The sequence below is a fragment of the Oryzias latipes genome, chromosome 1 (genome assembly GCF_053564925.1).
Source record: "Oryzias latipes strain Hd-rR chromosome 1, Olatipes_Hd-rR_3.1".
NCBI lineage: Eukaryota > Metazoa > Chordata > Actinopteri > Beloniformes > Adrianichthyidae > Oryzias > Oryzias latipes.
Window position 1 is genome coordinate 21,060,333 of NC_136237.1, and position 25,387 is coordinate 21,085,719.

The 25,387-nt window shown below is 43.4% G+C and overlaps 1 protein-coding gene across 1 annotated transcript; it reads left to right on the forward strand.

The window, feature by feature from the left end:
* Nucleotides 1-2,134: 2,134 nt before the first annotated feature.
* On the forward strand, nucleotides 2,135-7,309 carry LOC144986835 (uncharacterized). The gene is made up of 2 exons (XM_078935388.1): nucleotides 2,135-4,084; nucleotides 6,954-7,309. Exons 1-2 carry the CDS (start codon nucleotides 2,135-2,137, stop codon nucleotides 7,074-7,076), a joined length of 2,073 nt encoding a protein of 690 aa, XP_078791514.1. The 3' UTR covers nucleotides 7,077-7,309.
* Nucleotides 7,310-25,387: the final 18,078 nt, after the last annotated feature.

A 25,387-nucleotide genomic window follows, 5' to 3' on the forward strand; every position in this document is an offset into this window, starting at 1 on the left:
CCTATGACCCCTCTTAACAAAACACAAGGTTTGGAGCTTTGAGACAATGAAACTTGCTTGTGAGCGTACTTGCTGAACTATCGTAGAGCCAGTTATATCCAACCTTCAGACCTGGCTCACGGAAGGTCAAAGTGTTGGCCCCTTAAGGGCCATTTCATGCTCATGAGTGGATGTCTGAAACACACAAAGTCCTGTGCAAATTTAGAGCCCAACAGTATAAGCAGGTGAGCTTGTTTTCAGATTTTTTTTCAAATAAAGGTTAATTGAATGTTGTAAAAAAAAAAACAGAACAAATTAAAAAAAAGGAGGAATGAACATTTCTGTTTTTAACCTGCTGCATAATCAGCAGATTGAAGAAGAGAGTAAAAGTAGTAGCTGCACATTTTGGTTTCAATAATCCCTTTTCTACACACTTGCACATATTAACCCTACTAAACCCTTTTGCAAAAATATCTGCGTATGTGAACTGTTCAATACTTTACAGAAAGCAATAAATCTCAATTTTAAAGCTGCTGTTCAGTCCGTGCCTCCTGGAGTCGGAGATCAATGCAGTATTCACAGCCATGAGCGTTGATGTGGCAGATTTGTGCAGAGAAATATCCTATTGAACAAAGACGATCCAATGTGCTGTGTGTGCACTCATGTCTTGCTGTTTCTGTTTAACGCTGTCATGTCACATAAAGACTCTGTGTGTATCTCAGACATGTAGAAGATCAGACTGAACAGCAGTATTTAACTCTATGGGAATGAGAAGAGGATTCATCTCCTAAATAAATTATATTCTGGAGCGTACCTTTAATATATATCTTTTTTTCAAACAGAACGTTGTTAGGATTTTTTTTTATACCTGCCATGCAATATAAAACCAGTTTTTTGATTAGCTGCTCTCATTGTGATGGATAATCCTTCCATCTAGATCCTCTTGGGAGGCTTATTTCGTGACCTATTTCAAAGACTCATAATCTTCCTACCTCTGCTTTCTTATTACTGATTTCACATCTCTTCATCTTGCACTATGAGCTGTAGTAATATGCAAAGTCTTTTCCTTTAATCACTATGAAGTCATGGTGGTGCAACTAAAGAGGAAGTCAGTCAGACCTCTGGTCAGTTGGCAAAAAAAATCTCTGCAGGTTTTTTCTTGGTTGGAGACCATTAGATATGCAATGCCTTAACTCCAGTAGGTTCACATAATTGGGTTGGTTGATTTAAAAAGCAGCAATTTTAATAACCATGACTTAGGACCATCATGCATTTGTGACAACTACAAAAAAACATCATTAACAAGTCAAAATGCCTGCACCAACATTCTCCATTTGTTATTTAAGATATGCAATTGTGTTATCATTAGGTAAATAAGGAAAATAGGATTAAGAAGTGTCACTTGGCCAGAATTCATCATCAAATCAAACCATTTCCCAATGCTTTATAAAGTTTAAAAAAAAACGTTTTAAAATACTCCAGAAAAACCTAGCTTCGATTCAAGCGTTTCCCAGCTGTTACGTGCCGAGTCTTTTGGGGTGGATGAGCTTTCTTGTTGTTTTGGGTTATTAGTTATGTTAATTGAACGCGGTGGTATCTGGGGGGGCGATCGGCCCATCTCCTTTCTTCTAGGTTGGACGTCATTGCCTCGTCGTCCTGGTTGGCCTGTCACTCCATCTACAGCGTCGGCCCCGCCCCTCTGCGCTGGAGGCACGGACACATAAGCTGACGTGGCCCAAGCACCAGGGCGGCTGACTCTTCAGCTCGCCATTTGTGTTCTGTGCACTTATTTGTGTTTCGTTTCGGTTCTTGACACCTTAGAATGATTTCTACTTATCCTTGCTATGTCTGAATGCCTCTTTTTACGGGCATGTGTTCTTTGATTATTGTCAACTGTGTCTACATCACGTTGTGATTCCATGTGGGAGGATATCTGTGTGACGGAACCAGTTGTAGCTTACTGCTCCGAATAAATCAGTTAATACAGATCTGTTGTATTGCTGATTCCCTTTTCCCTCCCACACCCCGGGGTCGTAACAAGTGGGGGCTCGTCCGGGATACATCCGCTCACGCCCTTTATAGGAGTGGGCGGTGTCCCTAGTTTACTCTGGATTCATTCATTCATTCATTTCTTATTTTACGGCGGTAGGAAGCAATGCCTTCGCCCTTTGATTTGGCGGATTTCCTAGGAAACCCGTCCGTGGAAGCGTTGGAGTGTTTTCTTAAGGACGACTTAGTGAAAATAGCCACCCACTTCGGCATCACGTTTGGCGGTCATACACGAAAGCGGGAATTGAAGTCCCTTATAGTGACCAGGCTGGAGGAGTTGGATCTGGTGACGCTGTCTGGGCGATCTGCTCTGGTGACGCCCAAGGATAAGGATGATGCGGCCAGGGGAGCAGGTGAGTGCAAACCGAAGGTAAAGACGCCCTTCACGCTCCCCCGTTATGATTCCTCTTCTCTGGATGGTGTTGCTGGCTCCGGAGAGGGGGCACGGCTCAAGGTGCGCCTGGCTCGACTCGAGCTGGAGGCTCGGGAGAAGCACGAGCAGGCGCAGCGCGACCTTCAGCTCCAGATCCGGAAGCTCGAGATTGAGGCCGACACAGCTGTGCGCATCCGTCAGCTGGAGCTGTCCGCCCAGCAGGGGGGACCATCCGCAGGGATAGCCGAGGATCAGCACAGCGGCGCGCCGGCCGCTCCTCCCCTGTCCCAACATCCAGCTGTGTTTGACATTAGTAAGTACATTAACCTAGTACCGATCTTCCGTGAGTCCGAGGTGGATGCCTATTTTGGGGTGTTTGAGCGCATTGCATCTGCTCTGCAGTGGCCTTCGGAAGTTTGGGCTCTACTACTGCAGTGTAAGATGCATGGAAAAGCTCAGGAGGCTGTTTCGGCTCTTTCTTTGGAAGACAGCCTGAAGTATGACTGCGTTAAAGCTGCCATACTAAGAGTGTATGAACTGGTACCTGAAGCTTATCGGCAGAAGTTCAGGAACCTGAAAAAAGGAACCCTTTGTACCCATACGGAGTTTGCGAGGGAAAAGGGGCTTTTATTTGATAAATGGATTGCCGCTTGTGATGCTGCCGATTATGACTCTCTTCGTGAACTAATTTTGGTGGAGGAGTTTAAAAAGTGTCTACCTGAACGTGTTGTTGTGTATTTAAACGAACAGAAGGTGAACACGCTTTCTTCTGCGGCTGTGTTAGCCGATGAGTATGTTTTGACACATAAATTTGCCTTTCCTGTGTCCTCTGAGGGTGTAAGCCCGACTTCGGTGAACAGTTATCGGTCGTGTCCGGCTCCTGCTTTCCAGAAGGAGGAGAGGTGTTGCTTTTACTGCCACAAACCGGGACACGTCATTGCTGATTGCCTTGCACTCAAACATAAGGAACAGCCTAAACTGTCGCCGCCTAAAGGTGTGGGTGTCGTGAAAGTTGACATTAAGTCAGATGGAGTTGAGGAGTGTTTTAAGCCGTTTGTCTTTGACGGCTGGGTGTCTTTGGTGGGTGATAAAAATAACTGTTGTCCCGTGCACATTTTACGTGACACGGCTTGTTCACAGTCTGTTATACTGGCCTCTGTCCTACCCTTCTCTGATAAATCTACCTGTGGGTATGATGCAATTTTACGGGGAGTTGAGATGGGTTATGTTTTACGGCCAGTACACAAAGTACATGTGCAATCTGAATTAATCAGCGGGGTTTTCCCTGTGGCTGTATGCCCGGAGCTTCCAGTGGGAGGAGTCACGTTTCTAATGGGTAATGACATCGCGGGAGGAAAGGTGACTCCTACCCTGGAAGTGGCCAACGGGCCCCCCCCCACTGACGTCACACAGCCTTCTAGTATCTTTCCCAGTTGTGTTATTACTCGTGCCCAGGCCCGTAAGGGTGAGGATATTAACCTGTCTGACTCCATCTTAATGTCAGCTTTCGCAGATGACCCCGACAGGAAGGCTGACACTCAGGAAGCCGCTGAAACTCCGGAGTCTGGAGCGTCCGCAGTAGAGGAGGTGCCTCTGCCTGTGGATCGTGCCCGTCTTGGTGCGGAGCAAAAGGCCGACCCGACCCTAAGACAATATTTTTCTAGGGCGATGGATGCTACTCAGGTAAAAGGGGAGGGAGTTTATCTCATGGAGGATGATCTGCTGTTGCGCAGGTGGCCTTCAGTAGTTTCTAGCAGTGATCAGGTTCTTCAAGTGGTAATTCCTGCTATTTATAGACCCTCCATTTTAGCCATGGCCCACGAAAGTGTGTGGTCGGGCCATCTTGGGGTTCGAAAAACCTACCGGCGCATTTTGCAGCATTTTTTTTGGCCAGGCATTAAAGCCGATGTAGCAAACTATTGTCGCCATTGTCATATTTGTCAACTAACTGGAAAACCAAATCAAAAGATCCCCCCCGCTCCATTACGTCCGATTCCCGTGGTAGGGGAGCCTTTTGAACGGGTTATAGTTGACTGTGTCGGCCCTTTGCCTCGGACCAAACATGGGAATCAATATTTACTCACCATCATGTGTGCCGCCACTCGTTTCCCAGAGGCAGTGCCGCTACGTACCATAACTACCCGTGCCATCGTGAAGTCATTAACAAAGTTTTTTTCCATTTTTGGCATGCCCCGTGTAATCCAGTCAGATCAGGGAACAAATTTTTTGTCTAAAATTTTCCAACAGGTCCTTCGAACGCTAAACATCCAACACGTTGTGTCTAGCGCCTACCATCCTGAGTCTCAGGGTGCTCTGGAACGGTGGCATCAGACGTTAAAGTCCATGTTGCGGAAATATTGTCTTCAGACGGAGAATGATTGGGATGAAGGCATCCCGTTCCTGTTATTTGCAGCCCGTGAAGCTAATCAGGAATCCCTCGGGTTTAGTCCGGCGGAATTAGTGTTCGGTCACACACCCCGTGGGCCCCTTAAGTCTTTAAAGGACCGTTTTTTAGCACCGCCTTCCCCTGAAAACGTATTGGATTTTGTTAGCTGCTTTCGTGAACGTCTTCACCGAGCCAATGAGTTGGCACGGAAATCTTTGTCTGCTGCTCAATCGACCATGAAAGCGAATTTTGATCGGTCAGCGGAGCCTCGGCAGTTTCATGCTGGCGAACAAGTACTGGTCTTGCTTCCCTCTCCGGGAGCGACCTTTTCCGCTCACTACAGTGGTCCCTACGCTGTTACTGAGCGGCTGAGTGAGACTGATTATGTTGTAGCCACTCCGGAACGACGTCGAAAACATCGTGTGTGTCACATAAATATGCTGAAGAAGTATTTTCCCAGAGGTGCCGAGGCTGAGCCGTGCAAAGACATTCCGGTGGAGCGCTGTTGCATCCCTATTACAACCGAAGGTACCATTCTTAAGGATGATGGGCTCCGCGTCCCTCCTTCAGCTCATCTCGGCGCCCGATTATCTAACTCTGAGTTTTAACCAGACTGCCGACTCTTTTGCCCCATTTATCCCCTGACCAACAACGAGATGTGGTCTCTTTATTCGATCGCTACTCCTGCTTATTTCAGGATGTGCCAACTCGGACTACGGTCATTGAACATGACATAGATGTAGGAGCAGCCCGGCCAATAAAACAGAATCCCTACCGCTTAAACGTCACCAAGCGTGAGATTATGAAGACTGAAACAGACTACCTCCTCCAAAATGGGTTAGCAGTACCTAGTTCCAGCCCCTGGAGTTCTCCTTGTCTCCTGGAGGTGAAGCCGGATGGCTCGCGCCGGTTCGTAACCGATTTTCGTAAAGTAAATAAGGTCACTATTCCCGATTCTTACCCTTTACCGCGTATGGAGGATTGTGTGGACAATTTGGGTACTGCCAAATATGTCACAAAACTGGATCTGTTAAAAGGATACTGGCAAGTTCCCCTTACACCTCGTGCCTCGGATATCTCTGCCTTCGTCACACCTGATCATTTCCTTCAGTATAAAGTCATGGCCTTTGGTATGTGTAATGCTCCGGCAACCTTCCAAAGGCTAATTAACACTCTGTTATTTGATTTGAAAAATTGCAACGCATATTTAGATGATCTCATAATCCACACCTCCTCTTGGGAAGAACATGTACAAGTGCTCGGTGAGGTATTTGCACGGCTGGCCAAAGCTTCACTTACTCTAAACTTGGCTAAGTGTGACTTTGGCAAAGCTACGGTTATTTATTTAGGGAGAGAAGTAGGTCAGGGACAGGTGCGGCCGGTAGACGCGAAAATATCTGCTATAGTCGAGTTTCCTCCCCCTTCTACTCGCAAAGCACTTCGCCGCTTTCTAGGAATGGCAGGATATTATCGTGCCTTCTGTCGTAACTTTTCCGCAGTTGTTTATCCTCTGACGCATCTTCTCAGTCCATCTACAGCCTTCACCTGGACCCCAGAATGCCAACACGCCTTTGATTCTTTAAAAACCCTCCTCACCCATGCCCCAGTACTAGCTGCCCCGGATTTTTCAAAGTCGTTTAAATTGGAGGTGGATGCAAGTGGTGTGGCTGCTGGTGCGGTACTCTTACAGGAGGATTCTGAGGGAATTGACCACCCCGTTTGCTATTTCTCGCGTAAATTTGCGAAGCACCAGATCAACTATTCCACCATTGAGAAAGAGACTTTAGCCCTGTTGATGGCTCTGCAACACTTTGAGGTTTACCTCGGGTCGAGTGCTGTTCCTGTTCTGGTTTATACTGATCATAACCCACTCACGTTTCTGTCAAGTATGTACAACCACAATCAACGTCTTATGCGGTGGGCACTTGTGATCCAGGATTTTAACCTGGAAATTCGTCACAAGAAGGGGTCTGACAATGTACTTGCTGACGCTTTGTCTAGGGTATGAGGTCACCGGGTAACCCGGCGTCCAGATCTTAAGGGGGAGGGTGTTACGTGCCGAGTCTTTTGGGGTGGATGAGCTTTCTTCTTGTTTTGGGTTATTAGTTATGTTAATTGAACGCGGTGGTATCTGGGGGGGCGATCGGCCCATCTCCTTTCTTCTAGGTTGGACGTCATTGCCTCGTCGTCCTGGTTGGCCTGTCACTCCATCTACAGCGTCGGCCCCGCCCCTCTGCGCTGGAGGCACGGACACATAAGCTGACGTGGCCCAAGCACCAGGGCGGCTGACTCTTCAGCTCGCCATTTGTGTTCTGTGCACTTATTTGTGTTTCGTTTCGGTTCTTGACACCTTAGAATGATTTCTACTTATCCTTGCTATGTCTGAATGCCTCTTTTTACGGGCATGTGTTCTTTGATTATTGTCAACTGTGTCTACATCACGTTGTGATCCCATGTGGGAGGATATCTGTGTGACGGAACCAGTTGTAGCTTACTGCTCCGAATAAATCAGTTAATACAGATCTGTTGTATTGCTGATTCCCTTTTCCCTCCCACACCCCGGGATCGTAACACTAGCAAACACCACTAACAACAGTAAAAACACTGTATTTTCCACACTATTGGACGCACTCAAAAGCCTTAACCTAATAAAAAAAAAAAAACAACAGTAACCTTTATAATCCATAGTGCCTTATGTGTGGATTAATTCTAGTTATGCTTACCGATGTGGAATTGATTTTAAGAGGAACTGTCAAAATGTCAGTCTGATTTTTTATGAGTGCCACATAAGTTTAAGTTTTAATGTGAATACGCTAACGCGCCTAACATGTAGATGTGTCAGAATGTGACTGTGTACACAGCTATGTACAAATCTTTACGAAAAACCAGTGTGCATCGATGCTACACTAGGTTAGCGAATATAGACCACAATGCATTTCTTTTAAACAATTTTGTAAAAATCATGTATTTAAATTAATTTTTTTAATTAACATATCAACGTTTTAACCATCAGAACACAGGGGACATAAAAATAGTCATCATAAAACGCACATACCAATTAGATTTTAACTTGGTGAAATTGGGGGCGTCGTATTCGCTGTTTAAAAAAAAAAAAAAATAGTAGTGAGCACGGTGTCCGAAATGCTTTTTGAAAAAGTCTGACGTACAGACGTATCGCTGACTTTTTTTGTCTTGCTTATATGTGACTAGTTTTTCAGTTTATTGACGTTGCGCTTTATAATCCGGTGTGGAAAATACGGCAATAATAAATGGCATGATTACAACAAGACATCAATAACAATGTCGAACTAAACCAGAAATCATATGCTTTCTTTTTTGTCATGCATCAGTTTTAACAGCAGTAACAGATGACCTGAAGTTTGACCTAATTAACAAACACATCAGTAGCCTCACACGGTTTATTAACTTTAATGAATCATGTAAGTCTAAGTATTAAACGCTAATTGCATTTAGCCACAGCACATGCTTGAATCTTATTCTACAATCATGTAAAGTTTGCTTTGAAGACACACTGAGGAACTCAAGATGCTGGCAGAGCTCACCTGACATATTAGAAACTCAATGTTTCTACTGTTAATGTTAATGTCTACAATAATGACTTGCACATAGGATCCTGTCTCTATAGCAACAGCAGACATAGTTGGGTCATTAGCATTTGTGTTCAACTAACTGCTCTGCTTTAAAATGTGATCCAAAAGCAATTATACTAACTTAAACTGTTTTCTTCTTTTTTTTAAAAGTGTCTTTCCATCCCATCACAGCAGGGCTTTAATTATCTTCACTAAGTATAGAATTGAATTGTTCTCAGGACTTAGACATTCGTCACGCCAGACAATGGTAAAAGACACAAACAGAATGCCATTTAGACTCGAGTCATTTTTTTCCTTAGGGCTACATCTATGTAATTTCCTTAGAAAACAAGATGAAACCAGCACTGATCTTTATGTCTGCTTGGAATTTTTAGAAAGTTGCTGTTTTAATCATTACATTCTAAATGAGAAAGATGCACTACAGAAAAAAAAATACCCATGAAGGTTTCCGCTTCTATAAAATACATCTTTCAAAGTGGGCCTAAATTAATTCAAATATCAAGACCAAACAGCTGTTGGAAAAAAGAGAAAAGACTTTTTCTTTTCTTAGCTTAAAGTGAAAGAAACAACTAACGGAGGGCCACTCTAATTGCACATGTTTCCTTTTTAAGGATACATGATCTAAAAACATGTACTTTTAAATTTTAAATTTTAAATTTTTTAAATTTTAAATATTTTAATTGTATGAGGCTTCAGGCATTATAATACACAGTCTCATGTATGTCACTAAATGTATAAATTAGAGGAGAAAAGAAGCTGAGCAGCTATTTTATAGCTTCAACAGTATTTAAGTGCATCAACCAAATCCATCAGATCTTAAAAAAGTCCCCAACTAAATTCAATTCTCTGGAAAAAAAAAAAGGTTTTATCCTATAAAGAAAAACAGGTTTAAAATTTAGATGTAGATGCCAACATTTGTTTGTCGGTTAAATTTCATTTACATTGTGTAGTTTTGCTCACAGTCGAGTCTGCAGAGTAAATACTCACCACTGTACTTAGTGGCAGTCTTTTGCTGCACAGGAAGGAGCTGTGGTAAGTCCCTTGGGTGGTACAGACCTTGGTGTTCATTGCTTTTAATTTAGTCCTCAAAGATTAAAGAGTCAAAAGGAAATAAAGATGAGACACGGGGAAAATGTGGACAGATTAATGACACATTAAATCTCTCCTAAGCCTTTGTCGTGCGTCTCCTAACTTTTTTTTGCCACTAATTTAGTCTCACTAATGTTGCATAATGAGAGTGGTAAATCTTTGCTGTCTTTTGTGTGAAGCACTGTAGCAAAGAGACCGCAGCAGTGAATTAATCCTCCATTGCTTTGAGTTGAAAATCAACAGGATTCTACTTTGAAGAGTTGTTAGTTTATAAAGCACTTTTTTTTTGTCTCTTCAAAATAATCTGTCTGCATAAATGTTTGGATGCTCTGTTCAGAGCGGCAATGCCACATTGTTGCTAAGTTAGAGGGGGTTGCAGCTGCATTACTGAATGGGCGGACTGTGGGAGATGAACTGCTTTCCACTGCCTGTTAAGCTATTTCAAGGAAGCATTTGCAGAATAAAAGTGCAGCTAGGGCCAAGATAGAACAATTATACTCTATCTTTGTGCAACTCAGAGCAGCAAGTTGTAGAGGCATTGCTCTGCATGTGTTTCAACCTTAAGATAAAAGTAATAAAGATCAAGACATCAAAAATACGCTACAAAGATACAGGAGGAAGGCAAAGATTGTGTGTTTGTGCAGTCCTCTTTCCGGATGGCTTCTCATAATCTGTGTGAACATAATATTTGTCTGTCTTTTTTCTTTTTTCTATTGAAAAACATTGTAGGGCGTCAGGTTTTTTTTTATTATTTTTGCAATTGGTTATTGAGTGTTGAAAGTCATCTGATACACGGATGGGATAGGGTCCTGCAGCCCTATGACCCAAAAAAGGGATTCATTGGATTCTGAAGATGGATGGATGGATGGATGGATGGATGGATGGATGGATGGATGGATGGATGGATGGATGGATGAATGGATGGACGGATGGATGGACGGACGGACGGACGGACGGACGGACGGACGGACGGACGGACGGACGGACGGACGGACGGACGGACGGACGGACGGACGGACGGACGGACGGACGGACGGACGGACGGATGGATGGATGGATGTGTAACAATTACTTCAACACAACAGCCCTACAACAGCATCTCTACAACCGAAGCAAGCTTTTTTGTCTTGCCTATTTAACCAGTTTGGAAAATCCAGGGGTTCAATAATATTATGGCCAAAAACAATTTTGGCAGCAGACTGATAAAGGGCCCATAAAGTAAAACCAGCTTTGGTTAATACCGCCACAAAAATAAAAAAGACCAAAAAGATGCTTCCTTTAAAACCCAGGAAAATAAGGGAAAAAAAAACTATAAATTTGCAGTCTTTGACTTGGAAATTGTAAATGGCATATGCTAGTATAGCGCTTTTCTTCCTTCCTCAAAGGCCCATGGCACTTTACAGTCACAGTGGCTCCGCTGCCGAGCACTGGCTTCAACTAGGGGTAAGGTGTGGGGTTCTGTGCATTGCCCAGGGACGGTTCGGCGCATGGACGGGAATCAACCCTGCAAACTTCCAATCAGGAGTCGACCACCACTGCACCACGGCCGCCCCGACTTGTCACTTCAGGCAACGATTTTGTGCGTCCATCGAGGTGAATTTTTGTCGTTGTGTCAAAATCTGGAACTGGTTTTCCTTGACAAGAGAAAAGATCACCTGCTGCACTTTTCAAATGCTTCTTACTATTGTTCTGTATAAAGATGAACAAAACATTTTTAACAGAATTTAGTTTGCCTGCAGAGCATTTACAAATATTGGAAGTAGCTTTGCAGTTCTGTAAAACAAGCTCAATTAAAATTGAAACTAAAATACATACATCGAATCCAAATTGTTTTTGTTTTTTGTTTTCTTTACCATTAAGACGTCAGATGTAGTGAACCAGCTTGATGGGCAAATCAACAAAGAGTGTCAGGACAAAGTACAGATTGTTATGTTTAAGTTGGAAGGACAGGAGTGACTTTTAAAATGAAAATCGAGAGAAAACAACAAGAAGTCTTTTGAGGGTTAACTTCCACAAGTCAATATACTAATGCATGCTTTCACAGAGAGGGAAAATGTGCTTCTGAATCTGTAAGAGAATGGTGGACTCCTGTCCTCCTCGGAGACAAAGAAACAGCAAGACACAGAAAGATTTATGTTTATTTCTCCTTCACTTGCCTTACTTTCAGCTCATGAATAATAAATGTTTAGTCAACACAAACCTGTCGCACAATGTTGCATCCCTTGATTGATTAGCTAGACTGGGGTGCGCCCTTTCCTCTGAACAGTATTTTTTTTTTTCTATCTCTTTAATATGACCCAGCAGCTGGGGATGTGTTGGAACAAAGATACATATAGACTTGCTTTATTCTACATCGCTGCCTCTTCAGCTACAAGGTACTGAGGGGGAATCTTACAACCTGTCATTCCAACCAAACACTTCTGCACTAATTAATATGCTTTGCAATCCCCCCAAAGGAAAATTCTAGACCAAAATCCCCTGCTGGGGAGAATGGCTGAGATTCATTCTAGAGGACGCTATTGTATTGATGTCATTGTGAGGTTAAAGCAATCAAGCTTTGCTCCTCAAAGCATTCATGTTAGTACATCACTCTTGAAGTATCCCATTACTTTGGAACATATGCTCACATGGGTAAAAGTCAACGAATATTTTTTTTTTTTTTTTTTAAATTCTAGTTATGTGGGAGCACATTGCCTTTTAGCACATTTGAGAAATTAAAAAGGTGGATGAACAAAATGCTTTGCATTATTATAAACAAGGTCTATGGTGCCAGCTTGCATTTGATTATCTAAATCTGTACTTTAGATAATATATTTTTAATATATTTGTAATTTGTAGATTCAACTCTGAAACAACAAGCACTGAATTAAACATTTTTCTCTCTCGGCTCCTCTGATCCTTCTAAAACATTTTACAACTGAAACAGACCTTTTATTTCCCACATCTTTAACTCTTTTTTTTAGGTTTTAGTAATATACACTTTGGGGTTTTCTTTTTTTTTATATTTCATCTAATCTTTATACCACTTGGTCAAACAAACTGGTTCAGTTTTGAGATAAGGGTTATATTGGGGGAACTGGATGGGTGGAGGGAGGAATTTGGTGGGGAGTGTCACAATCTTCAGTTCTGTGTTGTGTTACCTGTTGTGTCTTGTGTGCAGGTTGACTGTGGGTTCTCCTGGAGGGCTCCGCCGCCTCTCCTGTGGCTCTCCATGAGTGGTGCACAGTTGTCTGCACTTTAGGTTAATTTGTTTGAGCTCTATTTCAGTGTGTCCATTTCTGCTCTCTGTGCTGGAGTGTTGAGTTAGTTCAGTCTGTTTGTCCTGGTTTTCTTACCTGAGTCATGCTGTTTTTGAGTCCTGCTATGTTTGTGGAGGTTTTTCCACTTATTGTGGCGTTTCTGTTATCAAAAGAACTCTGGATCTTCCTTAAACCATGTAGTCTAGTCATGCATTTGGGTTGTCCTGGTACACTGTGACAGGGAGTTGTACTAATTTTATGTGATTGCCCTGTGTTTCCTGTTTTAAATTTCAACTTTTATGAGTATTTATTTGCTTTTAATGTAAGCTTTGTGTTTCAACCTGAATAAAAAGCGCTATACAAATAAAGTCTGAAGTTTGAAGCTTACAAAATTTGGATCATCCTAAATTCAGTGGTATTACACAATTGAAGCACATCGTTTTACTTTAAAAATATTGCTTTGACCAACTAGATCAGCTTTACCAAAATTGGCACCATCACAACCCGACGACTTCTCCTCTAAAAGCTACCTGATCTGTACCCTGCATGTGCAAAATGTGTCTGCTTCTGCTAAAACCTTTCAGGGTCTTTCCGGTTAGAGTATCAATAAGTTTATTTTAATGTTGCAAAAAAACAAAAGAGGAAAAAGTTACAGATCAGGATGGCGATTCTTCTTGCTTAAATGCAAAGTCGGACCGCACGGCTGGGTCCACCTGATCCGTCCAGTGCATGTGCAAATGTTTTCTTCTTCTGATACGTTTGACAGCAGTTTACTCCTCAGTGTACCAGGATACCAACGCTTACTGATACTTTAATAACTCAGACAGGCACACAAGATGGATGTATCTGTCATGGTTTTGAGTTTGTTGTCTTGTTTTTCATCTTAGTTCTTGTTCTGTCTTGTTTTCTGTTTCCTGTTTTATTTTGAAAGGTCCTGTCTTGTCTTGTTTCTTGAGTTTTACTTCCTTTGGTCCCCATCAGCCCTGATCGTGTCCACCTGTGTCTTGTCTGCCCTGTCTGTATTTAAGTCTTGTCTTTGCCTTCCTCCTGTGCTGGTTCATTACCTCTGTTATGGTGTTCATGTCCTGTCTAGTCCATGGTCCTGTCTCTTGCCTCGTCCACGTTTCATGCCTCGCCAAGTAAGTTTTTGTTTTTGTTTTGTGAACCTGCTCTGCAGAGCTTTTTATTTGTTTTCTTGTATTAAACCCACTAGTCCCTGATCCTCGTGCCTCCGCCTCTGCTTCTGGGTCCAACCGGCTCTCGAGCCACCCCCCGCACATGACAGTATCCTTAAAGCACTAGCTTCACAGTGGTCAGACAATAGTCAAAGCTACTTCATGGATATAACACAGGCATCTCTATTGAATGTTGGGAGTTTAATATTCACTAGGTCATCTCTTAACTAAAAAACAAAAATTTCGTTTCAAATAAAGTAAGGAGGAGGTCAAGATGCTGTAAAAAGTAAATAAAAACAACTTTTAAAGCCACATAGTGGCACTACATTTTGGTTAACAAACACATTTTGTAAAAGCCTCCGGACAGCAGTGGTGTGTCGGTTTAGTGGTTGTTTTGCATGTTGAATCACATCACTTTAACACCATTAAAACCAGCAATGGTGCAATCAGCGATAACAGAACAATCTTAGCCACTAAACACATTTTTCTTCGAAGCAAGAAATGCAAATTCTCGATAGTGTTAATGTATGGTCCATAATAGTATAGAGACGTGTGCATATTTGATGCACATTTACGTTCTTCTATATTTTCCGCAGTGTATAGCAGCATTGAGCTGTTTGGTAGTACAAGTGTGATCAACAGACCCATTCTAAAAAATTGTGTGTTTAACATCTTCTTGTGGCGTTGTCTGCAAATTGAGGACAAATATTCATTCGTTTTCTATTACGTTTAGTCCCTTTTGGGGTCACGAGGCTGCCGGAGCCCATCCCATTGTTGTGATTCAGGGGCAGAAGAAAAAAATGCCATTTGAAAAACAGCTTATTTGTGACGTAGAAAATACGCTGGGCGGACAACAAGCTCCCTGCTCCGAGATCTCAGCAACACGGCAACAATCTCGCCCAACTCAGAGGCAAATTTCTACGAGCTACTGCCGCCCTCTGCAGAAGCTGTCAAAAATAACCCCAGGATAATCATAAAAGAACACTTAGAATGCTTTTCAATAAATCAAAAGATGGTCTGAGAGGGACTTTAAGCAGTTTCAGTGCAAAATTACTATAGAAAAGAAAGACATATTTAAGGTATGAGAGAAACCAAGTCAGAGCTTAGTATTTTGGAGAGTATTCTTCGAACATATCGTGGGTGGGAATCATTGATCGGGCGATGAGTTTTAAAGGTCAATTTAAGTGTTGGTAACAAACCGACACCTTAACGAAAGTGAAGCTGCACTGTGAGTGAAAACCCTAAACCAAAACGAATGATTTTGCCCAACGCAGCCAGAATCAAAGCCATGCACCACACAACTGTCAGTCTAACGGGGTTCATCAACTGCTTTGTAATTCAGGATAGGGCTTTTTCTCCTCTGCTCTCAAACAGGTCTGCAACAAGCAAGAAATCCATCATCTGATGTAATAGCACAGAGGTCAGCTTAACCCTTAAAGTGTTTATTATTCATGAATGGTTGGGAGGAAGTGGGAGCGTGACTAAGGGCAAATGAATATAAACATCATCATCCTTCCCTGTCTCGCTCCTTTTGTCTGAGGGATTTCATCCGAGGATTAATCTCAAACTCTTGTCAATATATTGACTGAAATAACTCATCCACCTCCTGAAGGACTCTCCTTTTCCTCTATCGTTTGACAATGTGAGAGATTGAGCCCATCCTCAAGTCTTGTCTGATGTTAAGCATGTTTAAGTGCTGCAGAATTTTAGCAATCAGAGTTAGCTTTTTTTTGTTTAATAGATGCAAAAAATTGGAAAATGTGCATGGACTAAAATGTGTCTAAATCCAGTGGGAATTGAGGTCCTCCTGCATATGTACAGTTGACCTTGAAAAATGGCTGTTTGCATTCTTAGTGCTGGAGAAGTCAAATGACACAGCACATTAGAAAGAGTGCAGTTTGATTTGCTTCAGGGTCATCAAATGGAAACTGACTTGTTTGATCAGAACAAAAAGGATTTGTGTATTAGAGGTCTCCGGTTTTTGTTTTATCAAAAATTTAAATAAAAAGGTTTTTCAAAAGAAATTTTCCGCTTATGCATTGTAAGTTTTAGGTGAAGTAATTTGCAGTCAGAATATTCTGAAAGTTCTTTCATCAGTCAGGTTTTCCTCTCTTGTGTAATGAACACTTCTGCAATGCCAGACTTTCTTGTGCACATATTTAAAAAAAGATATTGGTTAGATTAGCTGAAACCGACCTCAGTATTAACCTACTTTCCAACTCTTCCATGATCAATCCCATAATGCAAGCTTTAGAAAAATTATAGGAGCAGATAACAATTTACAAAAATGTTGCTGCTTTGGATTTTTTTTTTAATGACGTTGCACTGAAATGCTGCACTAGTCAGTCTAATGCTAGAAAAGTAGACTTTGATCATGTGCACTTGGACTTGTTAAATCTGACTCCACTCTTGGCTTGTGTTTTTTAACCTAGCCCTATTTTGCGATGGTTTGTGTGCCTTTCTGGTGACACTTTGATCCACCTTGTCTCGGTGCTCCACATGTGCTATCCTGCTGTGCCACCCACTTTAATGCCAAACTTTAGAATCATTTTCCCCACAGAGGCAGAAGGCTGGACTGTTTCCTCAAAGTAGTGTGGGTTTCTCTGGTTTATTTTTACAGAGTCTCCTTTTTCATTCAATTTTTACAGGTCTGATGTAAGTTTTTTTTCTTTTTTCCTGACCGTTTGGCTGCGATTTTCATGAGGAACTTACTGAAGTGTGTTTTTTTTCTGTACAGCTTTTTATCTGATGTGTTCTATAATCTGTAAAAGACCAGCTGCATACTGCTCAAGTGAACCCAACACTTGTAGTTGTGCCTTTCAAGTTATGACGCCTATAGCTCACTTTTATACAAATGATAACTGTATAGATCTTTTTACACCAATTAAATAAAAAGGGTAACTCCTAAATTTTTGAAGGAAATGGTTATATTGTTTTATTGGCTTTGCCATCCATCCATCTATCTATCCATACATTTTTAGAACCTCCTGACATAAAATTATCATTGGAATTATGGAAAATATGATACGACCATCAAATTTGACATGGTAATTCTTTATAAGATACTTATCAAAATCTGCTCAATTGGTCATTTGAAAATCCAAGATGGTGGTAATTTTTCAAGATGGCCACCGGAATTCACCTTTAAAGCCACATATTTCATAGAAAAGTATCTCTTTGGTCGATTTGAGGGATCTTGGTGTGTAGAACAATATTTTTTGGCATGTTGAGTTCATTTTTTTTCCTAGTTTTTGCACCCTAAACTAAATATTGGTGCATGTTTATACTAATTAATAAACAGTTTCCATTTTTTTGCTTGATTTTTGAGTATGGTCATTTTAAAGCATTGCTTGCAGAAATTGCTGTTAGTGTTTGGGATGTAGGTGTTGATAGGAAGAGAAACGGGGTAGGTGTGATTCTGAAGGGGGAGTTTGTAAACAGTGTTCTAGAGGTGAAAAGAGTCTCAGACAGGATGATGAGCCTAAAGTTAGAAATTGAAGGGGTGATGGTGAATGTAGTCAGTGGGTATGCGCCACAGGTTGGCTGTGAGTTAGAAGTGAAGGAGAGATTCTGGAGTGATTTGGATGAGGTCATAGAGAGTATCCCCAGAGGAGAGAGAGTTGTTATTGGAGCAGACTTTAATGGAAATGTTGGTGAGGGCAACAGAGGTGATGAGGAGGTGATGGGCAGGTTTGGTGTGAAGGAAAGGAATCTGGAGGGACAGATGGTGGTGGACTTTGCGAAGAGGATGGAAATGGCTGTAGTCAACACTTACTTCCAGAAGAGAGAGGAACATAGAGTGACATACAGAAGTGGAGGTAGGAGTACTCAGGTGGACTACATCCTATGCAGACGAGGTCATTTGAGAGAGGTTATTGACTGCAAAGTGGTGGTAGGAGAGAGTGTAGCCAGACAGCACCGCATGGTGGTGTGTAAGATGACTCTGGAGGTCAGGAAGAAGAAGAGAGGGAAAACAGAAAAGAAGACCAGGTGGTGGGAGCTACAGAATGAAGAAACTTGTGAGGAATTTAGGCAGAAGTTGAGACAGGTCCTGAGTGGTCAGGATGAGCTTCCAGATGACTGGGAAACTACAGCAGAAATTATCAGGGAAACAGGGAGGAAGGTGCTAGGTGTGTCATCTGGAAAGAGGAAAGACGGTAAAGACACTTGGTGGTAGAATGAGGAAGTACAGGAATGCGTCCAGAGGAAGAGGTTGGCTAAAAGGAAGTGGGATGTAGAAAGGACTGAGGAAGGTAGACAGGAGTACAAGGAAGCGCAGCGTAGAGTGAAAAGAGAGGTGGCAAAGGCCAAACAGAAAGCTTACGATGAGCTATATGACAGGTTAGACACAAAGGAAGGAGAAAAGGACTTGTACAGGCTAGCCAGACAGAGAGACAGAGATGGGAAGGACGTGCAACAGATAAGGGTGATTAAGGACAGAGATGGAAAGGTGCTAACAACTCAGGAGAGTGTACAAAAAAGATGGAAGGAGTATTTTGAGGAGCTGATGAACGTGGAAAATGACAGGGAAAGAAGGGAGGAAGATGTGGTTGTTGTGGAGCAGGAAGTAGCAGAGATTGGAAAGGATGAGGTTAGGAAGGCTCTGAAAAGGATGAAGAGCGGAAAGGCCGTTGGTCCTGATGACCTACCTGTGGAGGTATGGAAGTGCTTAGGAGAGACAGCAGTGGAATTTCTAACGAGGTTGTTCAATAGGATTTTAGAGAGTGAGAAGATGCCTGAGGAATGGAGGAGAAGCGTTCTGGTTCCGATCTTTAAGAACAAGGGTGACACGCAGAACTGCAGCAACTATAGAGGAATAAAGTTGATGAGCCACACAATGAAGCTGTGGGAAAGAGTAGTGGAAGCCAGGCTTAGGAAGAAGGTGGAGATTTGTGAGCAGCAGTATGGTTTCATGCCCCGTAAGAGCACCACTGATGCCATTTTTGCTTTGAGAATGTTGATGGAAAAGTACAGAGAAGGTCAAAAGGAGCTGCATTGTGTGTTCGTAGATTTAGAGAAGGCGTATGCCAGGGTGCCGAGGGAGGAGCTGTTGTACTGTATGAGGTCGTCTGGAGTGGCAGAGAAGTATGTCAGAGTAGTTCAGGACATGTATGAGAGAAGTATGACGGTGGTGAGATGTGCTGTAGGTCAGACAGAGGAGTTCAAGGTGGAGGTGGGACTACACCGAGGATCAGCTTTGAGTCCTTTTTTGTTTGCTATGCTGATGGACAGGCTGACAGACGAGGTAAGACAGGAATCTCCCTGGACAATGATGTTTGCGGATGACATTGTAATTTGCAGTGAGAGTAGAGAGCAGGTGGAGGAACAGCTAGAGAGGTGGAGGTTTGCTCTGGAAAGAAGAGGCATGAAGGTCAGTCGTAATAAGACAGAATACATGTGTCTGAACGAGAGGGATCAAGGTAGAAGCGTTAGGTTACAGGGGTCTGAGGTGAAGAAGGTGCAGGAGTTTAAGTACTTGGGGTCAACAGTTCAGTGTGATGGGGAGTGTGGAAAAGAGGTGAAGAGGCGAGTGCAGGCAGGTTGGAGCGGGTGGAGGAAAGTGTCAGGAGTGTTGTGTGACAGAAGAGTGCCAGCAAGACTCAAAGGAAAGGTGTACAAGACAGTGGTGAGACCAGCTCTGCTCTATGGGTTAGAGACGGTAGCAGTGAGACAGAGACAAGAGGCTGAGATGGAGGTAGCGGAGATGAAGATGTTGAGGTTCTCCTTAGGAGTGACCAGGTTAGACAGGATAAGGAACGAGTACATCAGAGGGACGGCTCATGTTGCCTGTGTTGGCGACAAAGTCAGAGAAGCCAGACTGAGATGGTTTGGACATGTTCAGAGGAGGGATAGTGGATATATTGGTAGAAGGATGTTGGAGACGGAGCTGCCTGGCAGGAGGGCAAGAGGACGGCCAAAGAGGAGATACATGCATGTCTTAACAGAGGACATGAAGTTGGCTAATGTTAGGGTAGAATATGTCCATGATAGAGTGAGGTGGAAAAGGATGATTCGCTGTGGCGACCCCTGATGGGAAAAGCCGAAAGAGAAAGAAAAAGTTTGGGATGTAGGGTATAATGGGCAGAAAATATTTTGAGTCCAAATGGGGACACCACTCAATCCAACCAGCCACATGGAGACCGGACCGGACAGACTACCAAAAGAATTTTCATCGCCAGAGACAAAGAGAATGCAGAAGCGCACAAACCTCCCCAGATGCCTGGTCTCGTGCGTGAATCCTGTACTTGACCCAAAAGGCTGGTCACTGCTTAAGAGTCTTTAGAATCCTCTACAAGAAGATGTGGTCCAGAGTGAACTCTCCAAGGTGAAAGGCTTCCCAGGTAGTCCATCACAACACAGTTGAAGCAGAGACTCTCTGGGATGATTTTATGAACTCAAACATGGAAACATGACTACCAAGTAGAACTCTTCAAATAATAAACCTGATCTCTCCACATTCTTTGTGTCTCAATCAATCAATCAAGGCTCTTGCGGGGTCGACCAAAGTGCGTAGAGCCGACCAAAAAAACAAGGGTCTTCCAAGCTTTCCGGTCTTGTGCCAGAAGCTCAGTATCCTTCATAGCAACCCCATAAGGTTTAACATCCCCTGCAATAACATCTGTCCACCGAGTACGGGGTTTGCCTCGAGGTCGTTTCCAACCCGCAGCCCCTGGGTTAAACTCAAAGATGGCCCGCGTCGGATGGTAAGAGGTAAAACGGAGAAGATGGCCAAACCATCTGATGCGGCGTTGCGCAACAAGGCAAGAGGCTTGGGGCTGGCAAGTTTGAGCTCTTAAGGCTTTGTTAGAGACATGTTGGGGCCACTTGATGTTCTCAATGGTCCTGAGAGCCCGGCTGTCGAAGCCATCTAATCTTGCGGCTAAGCTCTTATTTAAGGGCCATGTCTCAGAACCATAAAGCAGAATGGGAAGTACAGCTAGGTTGTAGATCCGGAGCTTTGTCTTGCGCGAGATGTTTTGATGACGCCACAATGGTTTTTTGAGAGACTGCAGGGCTGATGCTGCCAGTGCCCTTCTGCGGGTGATCTCTGGTTTTAGGTCACCGTTAGCCGTCACTATGGATCCCAGGTATGTAAAGCTCTTCACAGGCTCGATGACATTGTTGCCGAGCTGGAGAAGGGGTGGGTCTGGGTCGTCACCAACGTGCATGAATTTGGTTTTTGTCCAGTTCACCATGAGACCATACTTTTTTGCCTCTCTGCTGTAGATGCTCAGAGCAAGTTTTAGCTGGCTGAGGGATGTGCTGAACAGGATGGTGTCGTCAGCATACTCCAGGTCAGTCAAATGGTAATTGCCAAGAGACACTTCAGGGACTTGCTCACAGACCCGGGACATCAGCTGATCTATAATGCAGTTAAAAAGATCGGGAGCTGCCACACATCCCTGGCGAACACCACTGGAGATGGGAAACCAATCTGAGTCTTTGCCATTTACGCGGACACAGCTTTCTGCATTGCTGTAGAGCAGACCAAACAGAGAGACAATCTTGGATGGTACTCCAAGGGTCTTTAGGATATTCCATAGTGAGGTATGGCAGACGGTGTCAAATGCAGCCTTTAGATCTATGAACACCATATAGAGATGGCGATTTTTACGGAATTCATAGGTCTTCTCTATGAGTAGACGGACGGCAGAGATGTGGTCTGTTGTGGAGCGGTTTGGCATAAAGCCAGCCTGTTCGGGACGTCGGCTGCTTCTGATGGCTGGGAGAGCACGGTTGAGCAAGATCCTGGTGAAGAGCTTGCCAGGAATGGAGAGAAGTGTTATGCCTCTGTGGTTGTTGCAGGTCAGCTTATCACCCTTGCCTTTCCAGAGGGGCAGGATAACCCCTCTAGTCCAGTCCCTTGGAATCTTTCCTGACTCCCACACCTCATTAAAGATGTTGGTTAGCCACTCGATCATGCAGTCTCCACCTGATTTTAGCATCTCAGCGGTTATGGCACAAATACCAGGAGCTTTCCCGTTCTTAAGATGTTTTAGAGCGGTTCTGACTTCTTGGGATGTAATTAAATCTGTTCTACAGACAGCACTGAGGACAGCACTGTTTGCAGCCTCCGGGCTGGTGGAGTTAATTGGGACATTGCTGTGCTGCAGGAGGTGGCTAAAGTGGTCTTTCCAGTGCTTAAGGCAGTTTTCTTCATTTGTAATAAGTTTGCCATCGGCGTCTTTCACCAGGGCTGTCTTTATGCGTGGGCCACAGTGGGCTTGACGCAGCAGATTGAAGATGCTGTTTATGTTGTTGTTTTGAGATGCAGATTCGAGGCGCTGGGCTTCAGCTTGCCAAAACTTCTCTCTGTCCTCAGCTATGGCCGCGTTTCGCTGATGGTTCAGTCGGCGGTACTCTTTCAAGTTACCACGGAGCCGGGCATCTCGTCGCTGATCAATGATCTTAAAAGTCCTCTCTGATATCCAAGACTTTCTTGGGGGGGGTCGGGAGCATCTGAGGACAGTGTGTGCCACCTGGATGACAGTTTCCTTGAATGTCCTCCAGTCTGTCACCTTGTTAGCAGCGAGAGAGTTTGATTTTTGGCGAATGGAGGCGTTGAAATCTGTGGCAATGATAGGATTGCTGAGTAGGAAAGAGTTCAGACGGGGCTGAGTATTCTGGAGTTGATTGGCTTGTAGCTTTAATTTGATGTGGGCTACCAGCAGGCGATGGTCTGTGTTGCCAAGCTCTGCTCCTCTATACACACGGCAGTTGGTGATCAGGGATTTCCAACGTCGGGATATAAGGATGTGATCCAGTGCCCTCCGAGTTCTGCCATCTGGGCTGTACCAGGTCCAGTGATGGATATGTTTCCGGGGGAACCAGGTATCTGCAATACAGAGGTTGTTTTGGTGACAGATTAAAAGGAGGCGGTCACCGTTGTTGTTTGTGAATGTGTCAGCAAATGTTGTGCCGACTGGAGAGCCGGTGGACCGGTCGTTGTAAGATACAGTAGCATTGGCATCAGTAAGGATGATGGGAATGTCATGTGCTGGAATTTGGGTAATAGCCTGGTGAAGTTGGTCGAAGAATGCATCTTTTATGTCTTCATCTGCAACATTTGTGGGGGCATAGGCAACTATTATTGTCATCTTGCCATGTTTATGTAGGAAGCAGGCGGATAGTATTCTGTCGCTTAGGGGTGTCCAGTTCAGTAAGGATTTCCTGATGTCCTTTGGGATGGCAAGTGCCACACCATAAAGGCCTGTCGGTTTTGCAGGGCCACTCCAGATATAGCAATGGTCTCCAGTAGTTAATTCTCCGGTACCAGACCATCGTACTTCACAGAGTCCTGCTAGAGTGATGTTATAGCGACGGAGCTCGTGGGATAGCAATGTAGCAGCTCCAGAGCGAAGAAGTGTCTGGATATTCCAGGTGGCAATACGGGTTGTTTGACGAAGGTCAAGCAGTACTCTTTGGTCAGGGGCAGGCTGAGGTCTGTCACCATATTGGGCAGTCCGGGTTCGTTTTCGTTTTCTGGTCGGTTTCGTAACAAGAAAGTTTCTCCTGGGTTGGTTGTTGGCCCTCCGCAGGATAGTCGGATAGTGGGGCTGCCACCTTAAAGCGTTCCGACAAGCTGTGGGTCTATTTTTGTCTGGAACCTCGCCAGGTGACCGGCCCGCCAAGGGTGACCCTACCAGGAGCAAGCTCCAGACGATATCGCTCCCTGGGTCATCGGTTCACACAAGCCCCCTTGCCACGACAAGGCCAGACCCATAAAGGGGACATTCTTTGTGTCTACCATACATTAATACACACAGACACCGCTCCATGTAGCAATCAGACGAATACTTTGGCTGGTAGCTCCTCCCACACGCAGCCGCGGTATAAGCTTTAAAGAACACCATTTCTAAGAGGCGGGGCGGTGCGTTGCACACCCCCAACAACAGGTTAGATGACAGAGTCTGGTCCATTAAGCGTCTCTGCCGTTCACGGAGCTTCAGTACATAGTAGTTCAACAGCCACACTGTCTAGTTTACAATGCTAGTCCTCTATTATATATTCATGATTGGAAAAAACCCGCCAAACTGATCCTAAAACCGCCCAAATCATGCATACCCACCCAAAGCCATTTTTACCCGCAAATTTAGAACCAAAACTGCCCAATATGGCAACACTACTGCTAGCTTCTCTTGTAGGAAAAACGTGCTCCCTCCACAGCTCACTGTGACGTTACTTTTTGTTAGGTAGTTAGCCGCTCAGCCCAGTGGAAATTTCAGAATAAAAGCACCTCAATTACAGCTATACTTCCGTTGTGAGTTAATGTGTTGTTTTGTGAGTCAATGTGTTGTGTTGTGAGTTAATGTGTTGTGTTGTAAGTTATTGTGTTGTGTTGTGAGTTATTGTGTTGTGTTGTGAGTTAATGTGTTGTGAGTTAATGTGTTGTGTTGTGAGTTAATGTGTTGTGTTGTGAGTTGTTGTGTTGTGTTGTGAGTTAGTGTGTTGTGTTGTGAGTTAATGTGTTGTGAGGTAAGTTAATGTGTTGTGACCCTTCTGGGCCACCCTACTTTATGGTTTACAGAGAGTGAAAAAAATATGAAAGCAAAACTGGGGCCAACATGGCTGAGGTTCTTCTTGGGATCAACGGTTAGCATCGAAAAACAGTATAGAAGAGGGAACATTCTGGTTTGACCAAGAAATCAGGGAAGCCTTAAAGAAATCATTTGGACAAGTTCAAAGAAAGGATAGAATACATGCGTAAAATAGATGCTGTGGATAAAGCTACCAAGCAGTAAAACTGAGGACTTAAGAGGAGATTTAGTGTAGTTTAGTGTAGATGAAGATAGATGATGCGGGGTTAAAGGAGGCAGTTTATTTACTGTGATTACTAAAATGAGAGCAGTCAAAAGTAAAAAAAGAGAAAAGTATTTAACTCTTCTTGACCATCTGGGGTAAATTAAATTATTTTCATTGCCTACAATAAAGCACAATCCCATAAATATATATCCATTTTAGGAATTAAAATTCTCTAATGAATAGTAAGAGAATAGTATTTGCTGTTGTAAAAATATAAAAACAATGAATTAGAATGCAATATTGCATCTTTTTTTTGCCTCATTCATTTCGGCAAGGCTTTAGAAATAGAACAGATATTCATTGTGTAATTTAAAACAGTTCTTTCTTCAGGGACCTCAAGAATGGAGCATCCAGCCCATACAGGACACTGAGAGGAGCCTGTGAAAATCTAGTCAACACACCTAAACCTGAAACAAAACACTATATACTCCAAAATCCATGGCAATGCTGCATTTCAGCATTATGGTCTTACTATGTGAAAGGGCTTTCCTGAGAACCTGTGATCTATTTCTGTGGGTTTTTGATTGCAAATGGAAAAAAATACTTTTTTGGGACTTTAATTAATATAATTTGATATTTTATACGCTTGTCTTAGTGATTTACTAATTTTGTGTTGTATGCAACCCTTGTGATATCCTAGGTACTTTAACATTGGGAGTTGGGTCATCTAGACCCACTAGACA